The sequence below is a fragment of the Halichondria panicea genome, chromosome 1, assembly GCF_963675165.1.
Source record: "Halichondria panicea chromosome 1, odHalPani1.1, whole genome shotgun sequence".
Taxonomy (NCBI): Eukaryota; Metazoa; Porifera; class Demospongiae; order Suberitida; family Halichondriidae; genus Halichondria; species Halichondria panicea.
In genome coordinates, this window is record NC_087377.1 from 3,119,001 (window position 1) to 3,143,309 (window position 24,309).

Consider the following 24,309-nt stretch of genomic DNA (forward strand, 5'->3'; position numbering starts at 1 on the left):
AGTATTAGCTTGCCCCACTCACCATCTAGTGGCGATGCCTCTCCACTGTCGACACCGTGTCCACCACCGGTAGCCATAGTCTTGTGGACCCCAGACCCTGAAAGAGGCTTGCGAGACTACAGTATAGTGAGTACAGTATCTGGTACAGTACAGGGGTGTACAGGGGCGTAGCCAGGATTTCTAAGAAAGAGGTGCTATCACAGACAAAAGAGGGCGCAAAGCGCCCCAATTTTAGCCGCTCAGCGCCGAAATGTGGTTGACCGGAAGCCACACCTCTTATTAATGACGTCATAATTAACTTATCTCCCAAGTTGGGCGTGGCTGAACGTTTATTTGCATAGCCAAGAAGCTAGCTGGCCACGATCACAAAAGAGAACTAGTGTATAGATTTAAGCCAGAATACCTCACAGTTTAGAGACTAAATCGTTTTCCTTGCTATACCTAGCTAGCTAACAGCCTAACTGCAGCAAGATCTGGAAGTCAGACCGATTTTCATTTTTGCTATTTCTAACTCCTGTGTATTACTATCTCTTTTGAACACTCTAGGCAAACCAGAAAAACTTTACTGCACTGGATTTGGTCAAGCGAATGCAGAGATACAGCGTTTTGAAGAACACTAGTCAGGAAAAAATTCGTACAAAAATTTACTGCATTTTAATGTACTTGGGGGGGACTTATGAAATTTGTTGTTAATACCGGAAATGATCTTAAAGTTAGCATATCTGCTGAACCGCTTGGTCTATTCTCTTTTAAAAAAGTATGAAATGGACACTCAGGACTCAGGAGTTAACATTGTGTAACAATTTAATATCTACTATGAAGTTTACAATGTTTCTGTAATGTATATCTTTATGATGTCCCTATAATAGTATGATGTCTCCTGCTTCAGAGAGTTCTTTTGGATTTAAAGTAACCATGCTATCTTTTCTTTCTTACAGTATATTGTATCATGTTTCAGAACTCTCATATTGTGTCCACCTTATGTTTCTTGATCTTTAAAAGCAACTTTTCTGTTAATTTCATTTGGTCTAAATAATTCGTTTTTAGTGTGGTGTAGATTTAAGGCCATACAACTATAAATCTATGATACAACTCTGTTGACAGCTTCTAATTAATACAGTAGATTACTCTTGTCTTGTTTCGTGTGCAAATTGAATTAGTTCTTGCAATTTAATAGTTTTACATTGTTTTCCCTGGAATTCTCTCCAATCTTTCTTGTTTCTTTTCAACAGAGGCTTTCAGATTGCTTCAATAATTACTTTCAGTAACTTCTAAGAACTTCTAAGAAATAAATACAGCTATTGGTACACTTGGCTTGATTTTACTGCATTTCTATTCTCAGCTCCACCCATCTATCCATGCAATAGTGATTCCGCAAGAAATAAAAGCTTATTGTAGCAACTTTTTGCATAATCTAGAGAGAGTTAGAGATGAAAGACATGATCACTTGTGTTTTTGTTCATTTTCATGTTTGGTTGACAAAATGATGATCACCTTTGAGAAAAAATCACACACAGAACAAGCATCAAATGCTAAAATCATAAAAAACTGTTATAAAAATCAAATTCTATGCTATTTTTTACCCCTGGGAATAGCTGTTGTTTGCTAGACTCTTCCAGGGCTTGCGGAAAGCCCTTCTTGTTCACTCACTTTCTGGTCCCGTTTCTTACCATTGAATTTACTGTACGAAAATACGCCCACGCACTACTTTCGGTCTGACATCTCTACTGGAAGAGAAAGGGTGCTCAGCTGGACAATCAGATACATTTCTGTGTGATTAATTTTGTATACTTGACTCAGACTGGTTGGGGGTGCTCGAGCACCCCTAGCACCCCCCCTGGCTACGCCCCTGGTGTAGCGGTGGCAGATCTTTCGAGGAGGTTATGCAGATTGGCTTTGTTCACTCGCAGAGGAGGTACGACACGCGGTTAAGCTCACGTGGCTGCTATTTCTTGATTGAAGGCAAGAAAGACAAAGAAGTCGTTAAAATGCATTCCAATGACGACATTCAACTGGTGGGCAAGTAAGCGCCATAAAGAGACAAGTTTAGAGCATAAAACTCAGTGAATTTGTTGCTGGCTAGTAGCTAGAGTTTTACAAGTAGAGATTAGATTTGTTGTAAGAACCAAGGCTCAGATGTTTGCAGTGATCCTATCCTGAATGCAGGCACAGAATACTTATTGAATACTCTAAAACAGAATTACACTAAAAACAATAATATCTCAAAATCTAAGTGGTGGTTGAAACTGGTTGAAAAGCTATTTCACATCAGTATAAGCCCAGCAATCAACAATCCTGATCTTAGAAACGTCAAGTGTATTTTTTGAAAGATACACGCCAAACCAAATCCACTATCAAAGTACACAGTCTTGAATGATATTCATGCACAAGTTAATGAGATTCATAATCCTTTTAGCTGGTCATGTGACCGTGTCGTACCTCCTCTGGTTCACTCGATGTCAAGAACGGAAGTTAAATTTAACCACAACACACCCCTCGAATTCTTCTACAGTTGCAGGGGAAGGCAAACTGGGGCACTGGGCACAACAATAGGTCAATAGGTCAACATAATTATGGAGGAGTAGTGGATGATGTTGAATGCCTCCTAGAGCTGTACTATAATATGAGTATAATTATTGGTGCCAGGACTTCAGTATACGTGAGCATGCAAGGTGCAGGTGCAGGTGCATGGACGATGAACAGACTCACATTGTTACCAAAGTAAGTAATGACAGTAAGTAAAGAACATGTATCGTTAACGGTGTTTTGGAATCCTTCATTCGTTGGCATCCCACTGATTTATTGTTTTGAGCATTTAAAAGCAGTAGTTTGATCATATAGATGAAGGAAGGGATTGGAAACGCACGTCATTTGACGTCACGTTTTACTATGTTTTGTACGTTGTGTGGGCGAAACCCTTTGAAGTCTAGGCGCGTTACACCTAGGCTGCTAAGCAAGAACACTTATTTTCGTCTGTAGCCGTTTATCAGACACTAGCACATTTTCAGCTCTTGAAGACTTAGTAGTTGATATAATATATCAATTCTTTTTTTGCATACATTCATAGTAACACATTAAATTTTGATCAGATGGTGCAAAAAATTTTTTTATCACTGCTTGTTTCCTCAGAATGAGTGTCTGAACATGCATTGTGTCTGAATATAGATGCCTTACTCTAGATCGATCATTGGTAACTAACTGCAATTCTGTTTGATCCATGGTTCAGAAGCTGAAATCTGTGGATCCAATTTCTGCTGAAACCATAGAACAAGACCTCTCAAAAAGTGTCCAAACTTCATAGTAAATACATGATTGTCTATTGGCGACGTATCAATATTAGCCGTACGCGTCAGATAAGTTCCTGTTGTAAACTGCTATTCACCTATAGTACCAGCATGCAAACATAGAGATACTATAAAGCTAGTATCTATGATGTAACGCAAGGCAACTCATTCCACATTTTATATATACCAATACAGTTACATTCAACGAGCATGTAGCATCTATATACTGAATAAGCTCAATGAGCGCGCAGAGCCCTATTATATACAGCTCTATGCAGACTTAGAGGAGAGCATGACTGCAAGCATGCAGGTACTATATAGGTGAGGGGTGGAGAAGATGCTCGATCAAGTGATCCTATAGGAGACTGACACATCACAATAGGAGATATAGGAATAGCTCTATATATATATACACATACACTTCATACTTTTTATTTCACTTCTGATACATTTCAGTAATACATGATATCAAGTGATGAATGAAATGGTTCACAGTCAATAAAGTGAGCATGTGCTATTCAATTTCTGAAAAAAAATCATGACAAGGACAATGACTCACAAAGTACACAGTGAGTGAAGTGATAGTTATTTGTAATAAACTATCTGCAAATGATACTATACAGTGGCAAGGTTAGCTTTCATTCTCAGATTATTTGTGTCCCGCTAACTCAGCAACACTTTCACCTGTTTTAAAATTGAACAACAAATCGTAATTACGGTGTATATAATTATAAATAAAACATGTACGTTCAATTCCAGTTGACAAGACATTTTCTGTTTCGTAAAAACAACGTATTAGCAGTACAGCACGAGGGCATGATCGATCGACCTAATATATAATCAACTTAATGCTTATTGCGTAGAATATACGTATTATAGTCTTGCATGCGTAAAACATTTGAGCATCTATATAATTATGCGTCATAGCATGCATGCAGGTTGCCGCTAATCCATTATTATACCTATATTAAATGAACCAATCAGATTACATGCAGGTTTCTATAGCATCACACAACTACAGCTATAATTTATAGTGTTACAATAATTATAATTATACGTCTTGCGCATTTCTTATTCAGCTATTAATTATACCCTCGGCATTAATTTTATTTGAGAAAAGCATGCATGCATGCACTTATAATTATTATATAGTAGGTAATTTTTGTTGGTGAACACTTTCGTATGAACTCCTTTAATAATTATTATTCGTACAGCTCAGGATAGTGACATTAAACATAATAAATTATTTGTATGATTTAATATAATTTTTATATAATTATTGCATTAGCCTCGATTCCAGGCCGCATTTCACTCAGGGAAGTGGGCCTGGTATCGACTGCTTGCGCATACGCTAATATCCCCTCGGTATATCTGGGGGCTTTGGATAACATCGTATATGCTCAGTAAAACTATGATGTCACAACGAATGGAAGTGGATTGAAGGAAGTAGATACAAAGTTCGATTGAAGGTTTCTAGCCCATCGGATATAGCATTCTCTGATAGCTACCATTAGCCTGCTATATGTTAACAAAAGACTCAAAGCCTGCAACGTACAGTGTGGAATGGACAGGCCACGTCCATTTAACACTAACTTTGGTGAAAGTCTACTATATACTACTGCTACTGATTCTATCAGAAGAAAATAGCTGTACAACAAACCTACACAGGTCTGTCTCTAGCTATAATTATAGCTCTGCATGTGTATGACTTTTAGGATATTAATTTTTCTCTGATGTAGATACAATAATTTTGCGCATGCGCAAGCAGTCGATAGCAGGTCTTCTTTTCTGTGAAGGCCGGTGAAGGAGGCTATAGCATGCATGCTCAGTGGACAGAGTTATGAATCTGATGCTCTGGCTATATAAGGGCTCCTCCTGAGTTCATGCAAATTAAAGGAAACGAGCAAAAAAGGTTGCTCATTTGTAACAAATAATCATGACAACAGTTTCAAAGAGAGATAATTATACTGAATAAAAATGCATGCTTGCACGAATAATTTTACGCATGTTATGTAGCAACACAACATGCACGTGTATCTTATACAAGCCATCTGATATAAATGTGCATGTGCATGGGTATATACTCTATAGAGAGCCGGAATAGCGAGGGTGTATATACAGAAGTAAAATTATACATGCACAAAGCCAATTACTAACAATTTTCGTATGATGCTCTACAACACAAAATAATTATACGAACATTTCCACAATATAAAATTAACCCGCTATACGGTTGGTTGATCACCATGATTATAATTATAAGTATATATACTCATTGCTGCATGGTGGTGGTATATGCATTCTCAGTTCTAAGTCCACTATAGCTATAGTCTATAGCTAGTGGACTTAGAACTGAGAATGCATATAGAGTAACACAACATGCAGAACTTCCATTGATGAGCTCCATGCAATTCTGATGAGCTGATTGCTAGCTCTGACTAATGGAATGATCCTCCCTCCATGCAATCACAAGGTGGCACTCTAGTCTACACATGTTCACTCACCGGACAGACCTTAGGCCGATCCGTCTCCAATTGAACGCTAGGAGGCGCGACCTAGCGTTCAATTGGAGACGGATCTGCCTGGGATCAGACCTAAGCTCTTTGTCTCAGTTCCGCCCCTTTTTCAGTAAACAAAGCAAAGTGCCACACCCTCCTTCTGTATTTCAGGCCTTTCCGGCAACAATTGCTCAACAAGGAAAAGCACTGCACATAAAACAATTCATATTTCTTATGCACTCAGACAATATAGTAAAAATATAAAAATAGAAGTCAAGGTGATGGTGTAGTACACAAACACAGAACACACGCAGAGCATTATATTAATAGCCATGGCAGTATACTTATAATAGTCAACACAGAGTTAGTTCTTTACTTGTAATTCTTGCATGCTTCTTTACTTGATACCTTTATTTGTCCTTTTCAGCCAGTATATCTGTATGAGAGCGCTATAAACTACGTATTATATTGTAATAATACGTTATTATATACCTTAATTTTCAGGTTCTCATGATAAATTGGTGGCACTGTGAGCAATTGCAGTTGCTGTCCTCGGGGGGTGTCATGTACATTTGAATATTTGATGATTGAAATTGTGGTATCGGGTGGATTCGTGACAATGGAGAGCAGTTTATTATTATTTTACTTGTTAGAGAGATGCACATGTAACAAAGCAAATTTTCTCTATAGGTTCCAAGTTGCATGTACAAGTTCACTTGGTACCATGTGGACTCCGACGTACCAGTATTGACTAATGACTACCCCCTCAACTGTTCAGGCGCGGATCCTCTAGCTGTTTGATATGGCTCGCTCAGTTTCTCCCTCCCCTACCGACAAAATGACAAAATACATATTATACACACAGTGTCACATGCACTGACTGATGCATGAGGATTAATTATTCCTATCAGTGAGTCCTGTATAATTACGTGTGTTCTTTTGAACCGATACTAAGTTCTCTCATGCATGCAGGCATAAGTATGTTTGACGTTCAAGAGCCTGCATGCTAATCATAGTGACTGCCTGTATATACACCTGTTTCATTTGTTGACAGGCCGGTATAATATAACAAAGGAAGTAAAAAGTACACCCTAACGGAGTAACCCTATACATACTAATTGTAATTATCTAGAATCAGTCATGATCTTCTGTGTATATATATACAGCAATTGCTGTGTATTATGATGGTTATAACTTATTGTGAAAATAATAATTATTCATTCATTCCTATGTATAGGGTAAAAACATTCAATCGAGGCAACTAAGTGCTACATTTCAGCTACACTGAATCATGCATTGAAAGTACGTAGCTAGCTACATACATGTATAAAAATTAATGAGCTGATGCTGGAAAGCCTTAATTCCTTTAAATTCTTGGGAATCTGTGTTCATAGATACTATAAATATGTTGTGTTTGTTGATCTGCCCTGAGAATCTCTGTGATACAAAGGAAACCATGCATGCAATAAGAATCTGAAATTACACGGTAGTGAACAGACTGAACGGACTAAAAATGTTATAGTCTGTTCATTAAATTCCTAGTGTGTAATTTGATATTCTTTGTGCATGCATAGTTGTTTTTGTATCACAGAGATTCTCAGGACAAATCAACAAACACAGCGTAATTCATAATTATTTATAGTACCTATGAACACAGATTCCCAAGAGTTGGTGTCACCTCAGCTTTATGTTATCCCAACTCCCTAATGTCCATGCCGTTTGCATGTTGTGCTGATAATTATAGGCCTGTCAGTTATGCTGATAGCAACTCCTTGGAAATGTGCTGTTTCTGCTGCATGTATATCAGTTTCAATCAACCCATCCCCTCCAGCCCCCTCATGACGACATCACCCTGCTGATGGCAGCCATTAGTTTTAGTTGAACTTTTGGCATCGATTGTTTTAACAACAATCATGGTCGATCATTACCCACTCTTTGAGTTTGCATGCAGCAAAATAATTATTGCAAAAATGTTCATCAGTATAAAAGCTATTAGTAGCTTTATGCTATGTTGCTTTGGCATCTCCATGCACCGAGGTATCAGCACCTGCGGTGCTTTCATCTTTAGTTGTGAAGCATGGTAACATGTACATTGTAGGCTACACTTGTAATTCATTTCTGTTCGCTATAGACCTTGCTCGGACGGTAGGCAGGTGACAGAGGTGACCTTTGACCCCTCCCTGGTGACGGAGCTGGCGCTATCTCGTACCCTAACGTTCCTCTACACTGGAGTGGTGGAACTCAACAAAGAGAGCGACGGTATCGACGAAACAATCAAGATTTCTCAGCTGCTAAATTTGCCTGAGTTAGGGCTCTTGTGTGAGAATGCTCGTAAAGGGGAGGAGTTTCTGAATCAGAAAATTGGAATGTGGTTGAACGATAGAAATGTCAACGTCGCAAAACAACTATTTCTCAACAAGGTACGCGTGTTTTTGTGGAAGTGATTTGAGGTTAGTTAATTGCACATGTAAGTGAACGCATACTAACAAAATGTATACTCGCGAAAATCACCATTTCCCATTCAGTTAAACGAATCTCATGAAAATTTACCCACTATAATTATACGGTAGTAAGACTTTTGCTCAGAAGCAGAGATACACACACCTGTTCACATTTCTTAAGCTCAGATGGCACCAATGCAAAACTGTGAAAATACTTTCGTTTTTAACAACAATCATCGTCGATCATTACCCACTCCTTGGGTTTCCCAGTGCTTCTGGATTCTGCATGCAACAAAATTAAAAATGTTCATCATGATAATCATAATCAATGTGTGTATAAAAGCTAGCTATTAGTAGCTTTATGTTATGTAGCTTAATGGCTATACTATGCATGGTATAGCGGGTATTGTGTGGGGTATAATATTCGTTATTATCGTGGGGAAGCTTCATGGCCTACACGAAATTTCCCCCACGAAAACGTAGGCGTAATACAGCCATTCTTGCACGCATGCGCATTCCCTCTATTCAGATGCGACCTAGCCTCGATCCCAGGCCGAGTTTTCGCTTTATAGTTGTTTGCCTAACCGTTATAAAAGCGAAAACTCGGCCTGGGATCAAGGACCATAGATAATAGAGCACGACCCTCCAAATGCGCAACAGCTGGACTTCAATTGAATTTTTAAACCTCCAAACGTAGCGACCTCTGGCATCGTAATTATTTTTAAGCGCCGCTTTAAATCGAATAAGTACGGTAGTTTTGCTTACTTGGAATACCATTGCATTTTCGGAAGAGCGCATAGCCAAACTTGTTTACCGAGTGTTGCTACTCAACTTAGTAGTTAGCTGAACGCTAGCTGCAAGAGTGATAAAAGAGCTGCAAGGCTCTGCATGAACTTTGGCATCGATCGTTTTTCATGGTCGATCATTACCCACTCTTTGAGTTTGCATGCAGCATAATTATTATCATGTGCATAATATAGCTATTAGCTATAGTAGCTTTATGTTATGAAGCTTTGGCATCTCTACCGAGGTATCAGCACCTGCGGTACGTGCATGCTTTCATTCAATTTAGTACAGTCATGTAAGTTAATTATCTCTGTAGCGATCTTTACCAGAAATACAACTTTGCTATGCATAACCAGGATTATGATTTTCACACATTATGTACATTGCACAAAATGTAAACGAGGATTAAGTGTTAGTAGTGCACAGCATGGTGAGTCTTTTGTTTTGCTTCATCCATGACCAGTCCTGCATGAGGTCGAGGGAGGGAGACACATTAATTATTTAAACACTACATCATATTTGCTACCTTGCTAATGACATAACACTTGCCTAATAACACCTAACCTAAGGAAAATGCTTGACAGACAATAACATTGGAGTACGGTTGATATTTTTCAAAATCCGTACAATGCATCAAGGATTAGAAGGCTATCAAAATAACACCGAATATATACAGACACATGCACTTACCCATTAATGAGCGACTCTCTGCTGACTCTCTGCTAACTAACAGTAGGTTCTCCAGGGAAGTTCTGGTACAGCTCAGTATGCACAGGGTGGGGAGCATCATCATCTTGGAGCTGATACGAACCAGCAGCATGTGGAGAGGAAGGGTTCAAATGGTTTGATGCTGCAGTGGTAGGTGTTGGAGAGCTTCGACAAGGAACCACTGCACCAGGAGGAGGCGGTGACACTCTCTGTTGTTGATTATGCACTGAATTAGCAGGAGCTGGAACATTCGAAGCGGGCGTGCAAGATCCCTCAAATTGTCTACTGTAATCGTTTCGAGCTGGCTGCTGAATTGTAGGATGGTGTTCCAATACTCGTTGGTTTGGTGGGGAATGACTAAAGCTACGAGTAGCAGTGATTCCATATCTACTTGAGGCATGGGAAACGGTGGTATCGGAAATTCGTTGATTGAGAAGTGGCTCAACATTTCGTAAATTTCCATCGAAAGTTTGCGGATCTCGCATCTGTTTGTGAGTGCCGATATTCCGAGGGTTATTACTAGAATAGTCTCCGGACTCCACCTGCCTGAGTTGTGCTTGCTGACCGGCCTGTGGTGTAGTATAAGCTGCTGGAGATGGGAATTGTCGGATATAGTTCGCTCTAACAATGGGGGGAGTCCAGTTAGCTTCAAGACGGCCATCTTGTTGTTGAGGGGGAGAATCTGAATTTACCGCTCTTGGATCACTTGATCTCGGATTTTGATCATAATGCGATGATTGTCGATAGTCTGATTGATGGTAGCCACTTTGATGCCTTCGCTGTGAACTCTGCAAGTGGGAGAGAGGAAGCAAGTCATACTAAGGGGAGAAGAGGGCATGTAACTGACTATCAACCCTACATGAGCAAAAACCAAAACCAAAGCCACAGACCGAATATACTAATAGTATGTACTGTAAACAAAAATCTATTATACGTTTCCACTGCCCACTTATAAAGTTTTTGCTCGCAAGCTGTTGCCCTCTTCTCCTTTATATTCATCTTTTATACGCCCTAGGTTACAATCAAATTTAGAACGCCAAATCTGTTCTATAATAACTCCTAGGCTACAAAGGCGCACAACCATGCATGCACCTACAATAATCATATCAAGTTTTATTTATGGAGAGCCTTACATTTTGTATTTGCTTCATTCTGGCTATGGCGTCTCTCAGTTTAGTCAGTTCCTTATCAGCGTTTTGTTTGCTCCAAGACAGTGCCCGCAACTCCTCCCTCAGCTGACAAATCTCTTGGTTTTTGACGGCCTCCAATTTCTTCCATTCAGCCAATTGTTGGTTGCATTGCACACACTGATTTCCTGTTGTGGCGTCCAGCATGAACTGGTCCAACTGTTGGGTCAAGTGGTTCACGTCCGTCTGGTGTCTTCCATGGGCCTCTTCTCTGTCCTTGCGTTCCCTCTCAAAATCTTGTTTGTAGACAGTAGCCTGTACGTACGGTGAATATTAACATAAGAGAAATTGCAGCTTCAAGTACACACAGCATACGTACGTACATGTAGCGGCTGGCTACCAGCAAACATCTAAAGATAATTATATAACGCCCCCATCCGGAACATTTCGTCTAGATTACAGCAATATTGCCTGTCATATAATTATGGTATCACATATACGTAGCAGCCCTTTATTTCAGTCACAGTTACTTATTATCAAAGCCATATCTAGTAAACTGACCTGGAGTTTAGAGACCTCCAGTTCATTCTCCAGCTGAGTCACTGTGTCCAGCACTTGGTCCTCCCATCCGTCTACCTCCTCGTGGATGAGCGCTCTCACCTGCTCTCTGAATACAGCATTCTGTGCCATGTTTTTTTTATTCAAGAACAAGATTGGGTAACAAGCGCTTGCAGTCAATGTTTTATTTAGTCTGGCCCATAAGTAAGTGTATGATTTGGGGTTTTCCCGGGGAATCCCCCGTTTTATCGTGCGTAGTATGGTTTCTAATTGCTGTAAATTGCTTGTTTGCGACACAAAAATCACTTCTTTCAAGAGGTATTTGTGTGCAAACTTAGACTAGATCATCGTCTATACAAGGACATGGCTGAATGTCGTAATCCGGGCCAGGTGGATGGATTAGAAGACATCCTGAAAACCAAGCCGAGCGTTGAGAGGGACCAGAGAATCAGGGAACTGGTTGCTGCACTTGCCAAGGAGAGGGACACATTGAAAGACCACTTGAGTATTGTAGAGGTAGGTAATTAATTAAAGTGATCTTTCTTTATAGTGACAACTCTTACCATTCGTAAGACTCCTTGATCTTTTTTAATTGCAACTGCACATTTCTTGTGAAGTATGCGCATATTAATTGCTTGTAGCTATTCAGTACAGTACTGATATTTATACTGCATGATTATAATTACAATGTTTGTATAGAATTGCTAGAGCGTTTGCAGCTTTTTAGCAGCAAATACCGTGAGCATACAAAATGTAGCAAGCTTGCTAAGACAAGACAATGCATGCTTGCACTCAACAATGTACACTTGTGTACGTGTATGCAGGACAAAGGCTTCGTGCTGGTGCTGGGAGATGATACTCTCAAACAACAAGTGGCAGACCTGAAAGAACAGCTTAGAGTGCTCCAAATTGCAGTAAGCACTTTTTTCTTGCCCCGTTTATACATTTGGAAATCTCAACTTGAACTGCACCATTATTTTGCGTGATTATAAAAAATAACTTTTCTTATTGTAATTCACACGGTAATTATTGCAGGCTGACACTTACAAAGAAGATTTTCTGAGGGAGAGAAACGACAGAGCCTCAGCTCATGGGGCAAAGGACGATTTCAAGAAAGCTATGGAAAAAACTGAAGCGGAGAATAGACAACTCAAACAGAGACTCGTAAGGAGTGACTCGACCAATCGGTCAAACACGAATGGAGGAAACAGATCACCTGAAAACTCCACTGCTTCTGACCAGAAGTGCAGAGAACTAAGAAATCATGTTAGTAAATTAATTAAGTGCTTAATTTACACATTATTTTAAGTATGAAGTTGATATCGCTTGTTATCCAAACTTAACTTTTATACTCACTTGGGTTGTGCACACTCAGGTCCATCAACTGGAGGAGGTGGTCCAGCAGTTACAGAGGCAGTTGGAACGAGCTCTGGCTGAATCCATTGAGCTGAATGAGCTAAAATGCCGTGTAAGTTATAATTTATAGTAAGCGCAAATCTATCCAATACCGTATGGCACCAATTGAACTGTACATTGTATTTATCACCAGTGTAAACAATAACCAACAAAGACCACTAACCATTCACCTGTTAGAATATGTACAATACTTTCTATACTGTACCTTGCAACAAATGCACGCTGATCGACCGACACCTGTGTATATAATATAGCTTTTCTTGTTCAACTTAGAATAATGATATAACGTACCCCTATATATCCTCACAGCAAAAGCAGCAGGAAGAGTACGCTCACGCACTGGAGCAGGAGAGGGACCAACTACGACAGCAGGTATAACTGATTATATTAGGTGCAGTACCACCACGAAAACTTAGAGCTGTGTTTTTAACCACTAGGTACAGATGTGTTTTGATGCTTTTACCCACAACTTTCACATGACCTAGATTATGGTTGTCGTACCTGTGTACACAAACAACCTTGTGACAGTTCCACCATAGATTAGTAGTTTCACCATACCATACACAAACAACCTTGTGACTTGCTGGTTGATGCAATAGTGGTAGACCACCCCAGGGAGATACCTGTCGTTAATGACATTAATGGCCCATGCACAATATTGTAATAATTAAGTGCTGTGTAATTTATTGAAAAGGAAATACCACAAACGAATGTCATTTTAGTAGTGTCAATTACAGCTTTCAATGTATAAATAAAGTACAATGGTGTGTACAGTAAATGATTCCCACCTACGTACTCCTGGTATATCGTCAAGCATGCACTATTATAGTCTTTGATATTCCTGTACCTAGCTTAAGTTGACATAATTATTTTCGCGGGTCTTCGAATGAGAGCAAAAATGTTGTACTCACAGATAATTTTAGGAATTGCAATTAAAAAACCACTTGCGAGTTATGAATAACATTAATTTCACAATTTTAGCAGAATTGCAGCAAATTGAGCTAAACAGTGAAATCACAGACAAATCTATCCTTGTGAAAATATTACGTTCTTTTGCGGGTTGAAAAACTTTTGCAATTGAGCTAAATCACAGCAAAAAAATTGCCGCTTTGCGATTTAACTAACTGCACTCTGGCAAGGATCGTGTGTAATTGATCAACCCTTGTAAAGTTCGCATTATTATGTTTGATGTTTGCAAACAATTAAGGTTTAAATTTTCTCTTTTCTGCAGATAGTGAGAAGTTCTCACAACGATGTTTGGCTCTCCCGATCAAACGGGCACTTGCCTTTGAGACCAGCTGTACGCGGTGGCAGACCTGTCATGCTTACCAATATCGGTGGAGAGAACATACCTGTGTACCACGGTGTCCAATTCCCGGTCCGGGATAAGCCCATTCCAATGCATTGTTCCGAAATGTTCCCAGGCTTACAAGATCAACGGCCAGTTTTCAATCCTTTTGAGAGTGAAGATGGACCTCCTATTCGAGCAATAGACCCGGGGCTTATGCACACTGAGGGGGGCGTGCCTAACCACTACATGCTCGGACAATATAATCATCCCACCTCCCCCATTGCATCGTCAGCACGCCCTTCGAACATGTACGCTGGACAACAATCGACTAACAGTTACGGTAATTTGTCACCCAGTACCCCATCACCTCACACTGATGCTGCCCTAGAGAGAAACGATTCTCCAGTCTTTAGTGGCAGTTTTGATGAGAGTCCGTGTAACGAGCGCAGACAACCTCAGTACAATGCATCAAATGTGCCCATGCCTCAACAACAACCCAACATCCCTACCAATTATCACGTAAACCCACATCAGCAAGGAGCACAGACTTTGTATCGAAATTTACCACTTCATTTGAGTCATCCAGGCGGAGCTGGCATTCCATCACCAAATACCCGTAAAAGATTTGAGCAACCTCAAACACAAAGCCCCTCTCAACCTCCATCACTACCCCCAAAGCAAAGGCAAAACTATGACTACCCCCGGCATATGAACTCTGACCGAGATCAAATTTTACCAGCTCTACCTCCAAAACCTAATGGAAATTTCCAATCCAGACAGCTACAATACTCTACCCCTCACCGCGAAGAGATTGCAACACCACCACTTCCACCTAAACCTGCGAGAGCCGAACAAAGAAACACTGCAGGCTACTGTGAGAGCAAAGCTGCGGCTTTACAAACAATCGGTGATCAACCAGAGAACGTAACTATTTCTGATCTTCCACCATCGCATATTGTAGCTACAAGCAGTTCCTACATGCTTGATGGGCTGGATGGTAAGGACAGTCGGAGTCGGGATACCAACGAACATGCTCCATTCGATCCAAACCTTGTGTGTCCGGTATGCAAGAAGAAGTTTAGATATGATGAGACGCAGAAATGTAGAACCCACATTCGCCGTTGCCTTGGAGATAGAGAGGAAAGAGTACAAGAATGGGTGAGTGCGTTTCGTAGTAAGAAGTTGCGTATAAAAAGAGTGAGAGCTAGTATAGATGCAACTAACTATATTATATACATCAACTATCTGCAAGCAAAAACTAAAGCCACAGACCGGATATACTATCACTGATATTACCGTACTTTTCCACTGCTCACTTTATAGTTTTTGCTCGCAAGCTGTTTTCATGCCCTCTCTTTTTATATATACGCCCTAGCTTGATAATACTTACATCGGTTGGATCCAATTAAGGGAATGATGATCCCAACCCCTCTCCCCATTAAAGTTGACCGTATGATAATTATCATACCGTATTAGAGGGCTAATAAGATATAATAAGATGAAGTGTAACTGAAAAAGATCTCAATTTGAGTTGTTTGTACGCAGGTCATGTTTGTGTACATTATGTTTAACGTTTATTTCTTTTCTTAGGCGTTAATTCTGTTATGTCACATGCCAGCTCAAATGTACACATTGCCTGGTATAATTAATAGGCCATACATGTGATTTATTAGAGTTCTCTGATGCTAAAATTGGAATTTTTAAAGAATTGACTGTTCCTCTGTTTCCACAGAATCACAGGATGGCTAGTGGCACAGAACCATTCTCTCAACAGCATAGCTTGAATAAGACGTCCTCTACTGCTGAGCGGACACGATCTGATACCGAGGATTCACGGCCACCTGGACAGGAGAAGAGGAACCTGGTGAGCAGAGGAGCTGGTGATGACATTCTCCCTTCACCACCAACACCAATCCCTCGAAAACGTTCTATAAGAAAATAATGGTCGTGGTTACTACTTCATGTAAATCTTCACAAAATATGCAAATCAACAGCTATATACCATTCATACTGTTCCTATTGTTCTGTATATACTATATACTGTTCCCAGCGTTTTTACGGTTCCCAGTGTTTATTGTGTGCTTTATTTGTGTTCAATTCAATTTTTGTATTCCAAATTTTCTTCATGAATGTTAATTAGGCCACTCCAAGTGATACTCTGGTTTCTGGTCCACCGCCCGCATCAGATTTTATTCTCATTATTTCTACTACGCATGCGCACAATGGTCCATACGGTACAAAATAGTGTGATAATGATATTCATTTGCAAAATAATGAGTTCATAAGGTGAAATTGATAATGACATAATGAGAAAAGCCGCCCGCCCGCATGCAATTAGAAAAACTTTAGGACCAGAAACCAGAGTGTCACTTGGAGTGGCCTTACGTAGATCTAGATTTTAATAATTAGGCCACTATTTCAGATGAGAATACTAGCTTGACCCCGATGAGGGAGGGAGGCCTTCATTACTCATTATCCCATTATTTTGATGATGTCATATCCTATTAAAAACAAGATATGACAAATAGAATGACTATTTCAGAACGATATGGGACAATGCTGTGTCAGCAAAAAGAAGGACTCTTTGACCTCAAATAATAGCTGACATCAGCAATAATGACTTAATTGAGGCATAGATACAAGAAAGAAAGAGATAGGCAACGCCCCACGTGATCATGCTAGGTAAATGCAGTGTGTGACGTCACACCCTCTGGTTGGAGGCGAGTTGGCGCTCAAGAAAGTATATAATGATCCCTATATCTGCTTATTTTTCTCGTAGGGGGCCTAAAAGAGAAATTCAAAGCAATCATGTATATCAGGCATCATGAAAATTTTTCAGCAAGTTCCCAGTCGATCAAAGTAACCTCAGAAGAGTGTATCAACGTATTGGCTGCTACCTGCTTGTCTAAGACCAGCACTGAATATATTTTCTGGGTTTCTGTTTACGAACCACAGCTCTCGGAAAGTCTGAAAAGTTTATCAGCAAGTTCCCAGTTGATAAAAGTAACCTCAGAAGAGTGTATCAACGTATTGGCTACTATACCTGCTTGTCTAAGACCAGCACTAAATCTATTTTCTGGGTTTTCGTTTACGAAGCACTGCTCTCGGAAAGTCTGAACAAATTTTCAGCAAGTTCCCAATCGATTAAAGTAACCTCAGAAGAGTGTATCAACGTATTGTCTGATACCTGCTTGTCTATAAGACCAGCACTAAATATATTTTCTGCATGGGTTTCCGTTAACGAACCACAGCTCTCAGAAAGTCAGAAAAGTTGCTCAGCAAGTTCCAGTTGATTAAAGTAACCTCAGAATTGTAAACTTGAGCATATACTGGCTGATATCTGCATGTATGCCTAGACCAGCACTGAATATATTATTTTTCAGGGTTCTCGTTAACGAATCACTGCTCTCGGAAAGTCAGAAAAGTTTCTCAGTAAGTTCCAGTCGATTAGAGTAACTTGAGTATTTCAACATAACTTATTGGCTGATACTTGCTTGTCTCTATATAGACCAGGACTGAACAAAATTATTCCAGTTCCCGTTCTCGAATCATGGCTCTCAGAAAGTCAGAAAAGTGGCTCGGCGTGTTTCAGTAGAGCCAAATAACCTCAGGACAATAAATTGGGGAGTATAAGTAGGAGTTAGGTGACTGGCTGAATTAACACACCTTAAAAAATGATAATGTTAAATTCATACTAAATCTATAGCTCAGTGTTACTGTACATAATTAATTCAGTCATTGTGCATGTAGCTATTAATTTGGGGCATAATAGGCCTGGCATAATTGGGGTATAATAGAGTTAAAATTTGGTCAGTTTGGTGCAAATGCAACGTTCCTCTGCTGCTGAACGTGTTTTTTCTCTTTTAAATGCCTCTTTTACATCTAGAAGAATCTTCAGTTTCAGTTATGTTACAAATTAAATTATCTCTTGTTGTATTGAAATATACAATACAACAAGAGTTGTTACTACTGCTGAAAAAAGATTATTTATGACGTCAATATGGGGCATAATGGGTTCTTTTGACGAGCATAATAGGCTGAATTTTGGACAGCCAGTGCATGCTCAAAAGCATAATAGGCAGAAAAAGGAGCATAATTTGCCAGGGCCTACATGTAGCTAGCTAGAGTCTACTGCAGACATGTGCAAGTAGCTAGCTATATAGAGTCTATACGGCAGACAATGAAGAGTCTACTTACCTGACTCTTAAAACTATATATTACTTCTACATGCAATAAATCGAGAAAACTTATTGGCATGCTCCACAGGAGCTTTTACAAATACTCGAAACCTGACTCTACCTCAAAATTATACAAATCACTCATTTAGAATACGCCTCTGCTGTCTGGAGTCCCCACTTGGCTAAGGACATCAAGTTACTGGAGGACACCCAGAAGTTTGCCCTAAAAGTGTGCACCAAGAAATGGGATGAGAATTATGATACACTGCTAACCATGTGCAACATAAAAACGCTAGCTATGCGTCGGAGCATAGTCAGACTCTGCCTACTCTTCAAGATTATACCAGGGGACATATCCTATCCGAATCTTCCGTTCACCATTAGAGTCCAGCTTTATCAATTAAGACATTTGAACACTACACAGCTTTCGGTCCCATTCGCGTCATCTAATAATTTCAAATTTTCATTCTTCGCAAACACTATAACAGCCTGGAATAAACTACGTTTTGACACAGATGGTATATCTTTTGCATTCTTTGTTACTTATAAGTGTAATTTACATGTTCTGTTGTAGGTTGTTGTGTATTGTTTTTGTGTATAATTATAGGTAACTGATTTGGATTAGCTACTATTCTGCTATTTTCTGTTACCTTTGCTGTATGCATAAATTTGTTTAAAATAAAATAGAAAATAAATAAAAAAAAAAAAAAACTAGGCTGGCAAGCTTTCTACTTACTTACATCACATACTAGTCAGAGTGATCAGGCAAGAGCATCTCATTACATCTGCGTAAAGGGTTAACCTTCGTCTCCGATCAGGTGCCGACCGAGATACGGATACAACTAAACACCTCTTCGGCAGAGTCAGCTTGGCTTTGTGGTAGGGCAATGCGTCTATGCTGATTCACAGAGCCCCCACTCTGCCTCCTGCTCTAGATGGACTCAATTAGTCATTTTTAATATATTTTTATCTTAATTTATTCTGCCCCCACTTTGCCCTCATTCACTTTGTCATTACATGGAAAAAAAATTAACCTTGGAATTAATGCATTGCCTTTAAAAAATAACTTTTCTTATTGTAATTCACACGGTAATTATTTGCAGGCTGACACTTACAAAGAAGATTTTCTGAGGGAGAGAAACAACAGAGCCTCAGCTCATGGGGCAAAGGACAATTTCAAGAAAGCTATGGAAAAAGCTGAAGCGGAGAATAGACAACTCAAACAGAGGCTCGTAAGGAGTGACTCGACCAATCGGTCAAACACGAATGGAGGAAACAGATCACCTGAAAACTCCACTGCTTCTGACCAGAAGTGCAGAGAACTAACAAATCATGTTAGTAAATTAATTAAGTGCTTAATTTACACATTATTTTAAGTATGAAGTTGATATCGCTTGTTATCCAAACTTAACTTTTCTACTCACTTGGATTGTGCACACTCAGGTCCATCAACTGGAGGATCGGGTCCAGCAGTTACAGAGGCAGTTGGAACGAGCTCTGGCTGAATCCATTGAGCTGAATGAGCTAAAATGCCGTGTAAGTTATAATTTATAGTAAGCGCAAATCTATCCAATACCGTATGGCACTAATTGAACTGTACATTGTATTTATCACCAGTGTAAACAATAACCAACAAAGACCACTAACCATTCACCTGTTAGAATATGTACAATACTTTCTATACCTTGCAACAAACGCACGCTGATCGACCGACACCTGTGTATATATAGCTTTTCTTGTTCAACTTAGAATAATGATATAACGTACCCCTATATATCCTCACAGCAAAAGCAGCAGGAAGAGTACGCTCACGCACTGGAGCAGGAGAGGGACCAACTACGACAGCAGGTATAACTGATTATATTAGGTGCAGTACCACCACGAAAACTTAGAGCTGTGTTTTTAACCACTAGGTACAGATGTGTTTTGATGCTTTTACCCACAACTTTCACATGACCTAGATTATGGTTGTCGTACCTGTGTACACAAACAACCTTGTGACAGTTCCACCATAGATTAGTAGTTTCACCATACCATACACAAACAACCTTGTGACTTGCTGGTTGATGCAATAGTGGTAGACCACCCCAGGGAGATACCTGTCGTTAATGACATTAATAGGCCATGCACAATATTGTAATAATTAAGCGCTGTGTAATTTATTAAAAGGAAATACCACAAACGAATGTCATTTTAGTAGTGTCAATTACAGCTTTCAATGTATAAATAAAGTACAATGGTGTGTACAGTAAATGATTCCCACCTACGTACTCCTGGTATATCGTCAAGCATGCACTATTATAGTCTTTGATATTCCTGTACCTAGCTTAAGTTGACATAATTATTTTCGCGGGTCTTCGAATGAGAGCAAAAATGTTGTACTCACAGATAATTTTAGGAATTGCAATTAAAAAACCACTTGCGAGTTATGAATAACATTAATTTCACAACTTTAGCAGAATTGCAGCAAATTGAGCTAAACAGTGATCACAGACAAATCTATCCTTGTGAAAATATTACGTTCTTTTGCGGGCTGAAAAACTTTTGCAATTAAGGTAAATCACAGCAAAAAAATTTCCGCTTTGCGATTTAACTAACTGCGCTCTGGCAAGGATCGTGTGTAATTGATCAACCCTCCTTGTAAAGTTCGCATTATTATGTTTGATGTTCGCAAATAAATTTTCTCTTTTTTGCAGATAGTGAGAAGTTCTCACAACGATGTTTGGCTCTCCCGATCAAACGGGCACTTGCCTTCGAGACCAGCTGTATGCGGTGGCAGACCTGTCATGCTTGCCAATATCGGTGGGGAGAACATACCTGTGTACCACGGTGTCCAATTCCCGGTCCGGGATAAGCCCATTCCAATGCTCTGTTCCGAAATGTTCCCAGGCCTACAAGATCAACGGCCAGTTTACAATCCTTTTGAGAGTGAAGATGGGCCTCCTATTCGAGCAATAGACCCGGGGCTTATGCACACTGAGGGGGGCGTGCCTAACCACTACATGCTCGGACAATATAATCATCCCACCTCCCCCATTGCATCGTCAGCACGCCCTTCGAACATGTACGCTGGACAACAATCGACTAACAGTTACGGCAATTTGTCACCCAGTACCCCATCACCTCATGCTGATGCTACCCTAGAGAGAAACGATTCTCCAGTCTTCAGTGGCAGCTTCGATGAGAGTCCGTATAACGAGCGCAGACAACCTCAGTGGGCGTACAATGCATCAAATGTGCCCATGCCTCAACAACAATCCAACATCGCTACCAATTATCACGTAAACCCACATCAGCAAGGAGCACAGACTTTGTACCGAAATTTACCACTTCATTTGAGTCATCCAGGCGGAGCTGGCATTCCATCACCAAATACCCGTACAAAGTTTGAGCAACCTCAAACACAAAGCCCCTCTCAACCTCCATCACTACCCCCAAAGCAAAGGCAAAACTATGACTACCCCCGGCATATAAACTCTGACCGAGATCAAATTTTACCAGCTCTGCCTCCAAAGCCTACTGGAAACTTCCAATCCAGACAGCTACAATACTCTACCCCTCACCGCGAAGAGATTGCAACACCACCACTTCCACCAAAACCTGCGAGAGCCGAACATAGAAACACTGCAGGCTACTGTGAGAGCAAAGCTGCGGCTTTACAAAAAATTGGTGATCGACCAGAGAACGTAACTATTTCTGATCTTCCACCATCGCATATTGTAGCTACAAGCAGTTCCTACATGCTTGATGGACTGGATGGTAAGGACAGTCGGAGTCGGGATACCAACGAACATGCTCCATTCGATCCAAACCTTGTGTGTCCGGTATGCAAGAAGAACTTCAGATATGATGAGACGCAGAAATGCGGGGCCCACGTTCGCTGTTGCCTTGGCGATAGAGAGGAGAGAGTACAAAAATGGGTGAGTGCGTTTAGTAATACTTAAATGCATCTCAATTTGCCCTGATGTTAGTATAGTAGTATATGCAACCGGTCAGGTGTACATGCAGGATTGACGGTGCTATTGTGTGTTTCAATTGTTGCACACATTTTCATAGTTGTATGTACGCAGATCATGTTTGTGTACATTTAGCGTCTATTCTTCACACCCTGTTATAATGATAATTATGTTAATAATATTATACACATTGCTCTTGGTCACTTAATCGAATTGAACAATAGAGGTTTTGGTGCTAAAAATGGCTGTTCCTCTGTTTGACTGTTTCCCATTCCAATGCAGAATCACAGGATGGCTAGTGGTACTGAACCATTCTCTCAACAGCACAGCTTGGAGAAGACGTCCCCTCCTGCTGAGTGGACAGGAGCTGATACCAAGGATTCACCGTATGGACAGGAGAGGAGGGATCTGGTGAGCAGAGGAGCTGGTGATGACATTCCGCTCACACCACATAAGCCAATCCCTCGAAAACGTTCAATAAAAAAATGACTGTTAATTATTTGTGTTCGTGCAGTTTCTGTATTCAATCGAGTTGTATTTCTAATGTATACTGTAAATTTTCCATGTGAACTTACATGATGTAAAATGTGTATAGAGAATACATAAAGCATTAATTATGCCCGCAAGCGAGGTATACGGTAGTGTGTTCATCTATGGTGTGTTTGTGTGTGTGTGCAGGCTGCTACAGCTGCTGAAGGATCAATGAAGTGGCAAGTAAGAGTTTCGATTCTATAGGCTTCTAGTCATGTTCTCTTGGATTTCAATTCGGGAATTTGCAAAATAAATCTTCGTTCTCTAGTTATTAATTGGAAGCCTTTTCAGAAGACTGTGTAGCTAAAGCTTTGCTGACTTGCAGCTAGCCTCGATCCCAGCCCCCTCTCTAGATCTATAATTATATACTCTCACTATCTCAATTGAGAGCGGCCTTATGGCAAGCGGTTTGTAACATAAAGAAATGATGGCGTTATGACGTTTGAATGTTATAACATGACGTACGTGACCTTATAACGTGGCATACAGCATGACGTATGTGACCTTATAACGTGGCGTACATAACCTTATAGCATGACGTACGTGACCTTATAACCTTTTCATATGCGCATGCGCATAAGCAACCTTGCATGCCTTAGCTTTCATAACAAGCTAGCTAGCTAGAATGGCTGAGCAGGATGAATTGTTTGGAGCATGGAGTCAATACTTTATTGATGTCAGTAGATTCCTAGAGAACACAGAACATCAACATGAATAGCGAATCGAGAATTTTGTGACTATGTTTTGTCAAGACTAGAAGTTTGTCTGAGTACTTGCATGCAACTATCTGATCAAATGCTGCAAGGGGGTTCTGAAGTTGGAGAAGAAGATGAGCTAGTAATCAATCGAATTTGGCTCATCTACTAGAGTGCCTGAGAAGTGTACACAGACAGTGGGTGCAATATGAAGAGATGTTGGATGTAGAAACCACCAAATTCCAGTATCAAGCTGCTAGAAGAATCTTGGGAAGAGGAAGACCTAAGTTTGAAATTGAAAAGGAACAACTAGTGTACCTATCATCACTAAATTTTAACTAGACTGAAATTGCGGCCCTGCTGGGTGTGTCTTGTATGATCATATATAATTAAGTTTTTGACTGATAAACATAAGTAATACATGTTTTACTAGTGTATACAGAAGACGAGTTGAGTTTGAATTGCTGGATGACTCTGCAACAACTTTATCAAATGATGAGCTCAATAGAATTGTCAAGGAAATTCATTCAGAATCCCCGACGTTAAGAGTCATTATGATGGTATGTGGAAGGCTGAGAAGAATGGGATTAATGTCAAGGGATAGAGTCCGATGTTCTCTAAGGTCATCTGACCCATTAAGTGCAGCTTCAAGATTGATGGGTGGTCTTAGTCGACGACAGCCTTACTCAGTTGCTGGTCCAAACTCCCTCTGGCATATTGGTGGGTATAATTATTATTTGTACAAGTTTTTGTAAATGCATATTGAAAACTGGAACCATATACATGTAGATATAATTATAGGAAAAATAGGAAAGAGGGATTAATCTTGTCCCCCGCAAT

General features: G+C 40.0%; 4 protein-coding genes across 4 annotated transcripts in view; 2 read left to right on the forward strand and 2 right to left on the reverse strand.

The window, feature by feature from the left end:
* Positions 1-224, reverse strand: part of LOC135349152 (uncharacterized) — a 29,647-nt gene extending 29,423 nt beyond the window's left edge. Inside the window, exon 1 of the mRNA XM_064547682.1 lies at positions 23-224. Within this exon, the coding sequence (XP_064403752.1) occupies positions 23-77 (55 nt within the window). The 5' untranslated portion in view covers positions 78-224. The remainder of the gene's footprint in view (positions 1-22) is intronic.
* Positions 225-9,317: 9,093 nt separating this feature from the next.
* On the reverse strand, positions 9,318-11,648 carry LOC135334060 (uncharacterized). Its single transcript, XM_064529099.1, has 4 exons — positions 11,406-11,648; positions 10,851-11,159; positions 9,700-10,505; positions 9,318-9,474 (listed from the first exon to the last, which is right to left on the reverse strand). Exons 1-3 carry the CDS (start codon positions 11,532-11,534, stop codon positions 9,732-9,734), a joined length of 1,212 nt encoding a protein of 403 aa, XP_064385169.1. The 5' UTR covers positions 11,535-11,648; the 3' UTR covers positions 9,318-9,474; positions 9,700-9,731.
* A 117-nt stretch (positions 11,649-11,765) lies between these two features.
* On the forward strand, positions 11,766-16,253 carry LOC135334039 (histone acetyltransferase p300-like). Its single transcript, XM_064529078.1, has 7 exons — positions 11,766-11,918; positions 12,227-12,316; positions 12,438-12,668; positions 12,778-12,870; positions 13,128-13,190; positions 14,050-15,267; positions 15,842-16,253. Exons 1-7 carry the CDS (start codon positions 11,766-11,768, stop codon positions 16,049-16,051), a joined length of 2,058 nt encoding a protein of 685 aa, XP_064385148.1. The 3' UTR covers positions 16,052-16,253.
* Positions 16,254-18,787: 2,534 nt separating this feature from the next.
* Positions 18,788-22,817, forward strand: LOC135334049 (histone acetyltransferase p300-like). The gene is made up of 6 exons (XM_064529090.1): positions 18,788-18,805; positions 19,391-19,621; positions 19,731-19,823; positions 20,073-20,135; positions 20,984-22,207; positions 22,526-22,817. The coding sequence occupies exons 1-6, from the start codon at positions 18,803-18,805 to the stop codon at positions 22,730-22,732; spliced, it is 1,821 nt and encodes a 606-aa protein (XP_064385160.1). The 5' UTR covers positions 18,788-18,802; the 3' UTR covers positions 22,733-22,817.
* Positions 22,818-24,309: the final 1,492 nt, after the last annotated feature.

Bases quoted from the DNA above. Each gene is read 5' to 3' on its own strand.
- LOC135334060 (XM_064529099.1), bottom strand. From the start codon at position 11,534: ATGGCACAGAATGCTGTATTCAGAGAGCAGGTGAGAGCGCTCATCCAC. The intron at 11,160-11,405 runs GTCAGTTTACTA...CCGTACGTACAG, and splicing joins TGGAGGTCTCTAAACTCCAG to GCTACTGTCTACAAACAAGA. The intron at 10,506-10,850 runs GTAAGGCTCTCC...TCCCACTTGCAG, and splicing joins GAATGAAGCAAATACAAAAT to AGTTCACAGCGAAGGCATCA.
- LOC135334039 (XM_064529078.1), top strand. From the start codon at position 11,766: ATGGCTGAATGTCGTAATCCGGGCCAGGTGGATGGATTAGAAGACATC. The intron at 12,669-12,777 runs GTTAGTAAATTA...GTGCACACTCAG, and splicing joins GCAGAGAACTAAGAAATCAT to GTCCATCAACTGGAGGAGGT. The intron at 13,191-14,049 runs GTATAACTGATT...TCTTTTCTGCAG, and splicing joins GGGACCAACTACGACAGCAG to ATAGTGAGAAGTTCTCACAA.
- LOC135334049 (XM_064529090.1), top strand. The intron at 19,622-19,730 runs GTTAGTAAATTA...GTGCACACTCAG, and splicing joins GCAGAGAACTAACAAATCAT to GTCCATCAACTGGAGGATCG. The intron at 20,136-20,983 runs GTATAACTGATT...TCTTTTTTGCAG, and splicing joins GGGACCAACTACGACAGCAG to ATAGTGAGAAGTTCTCACAA.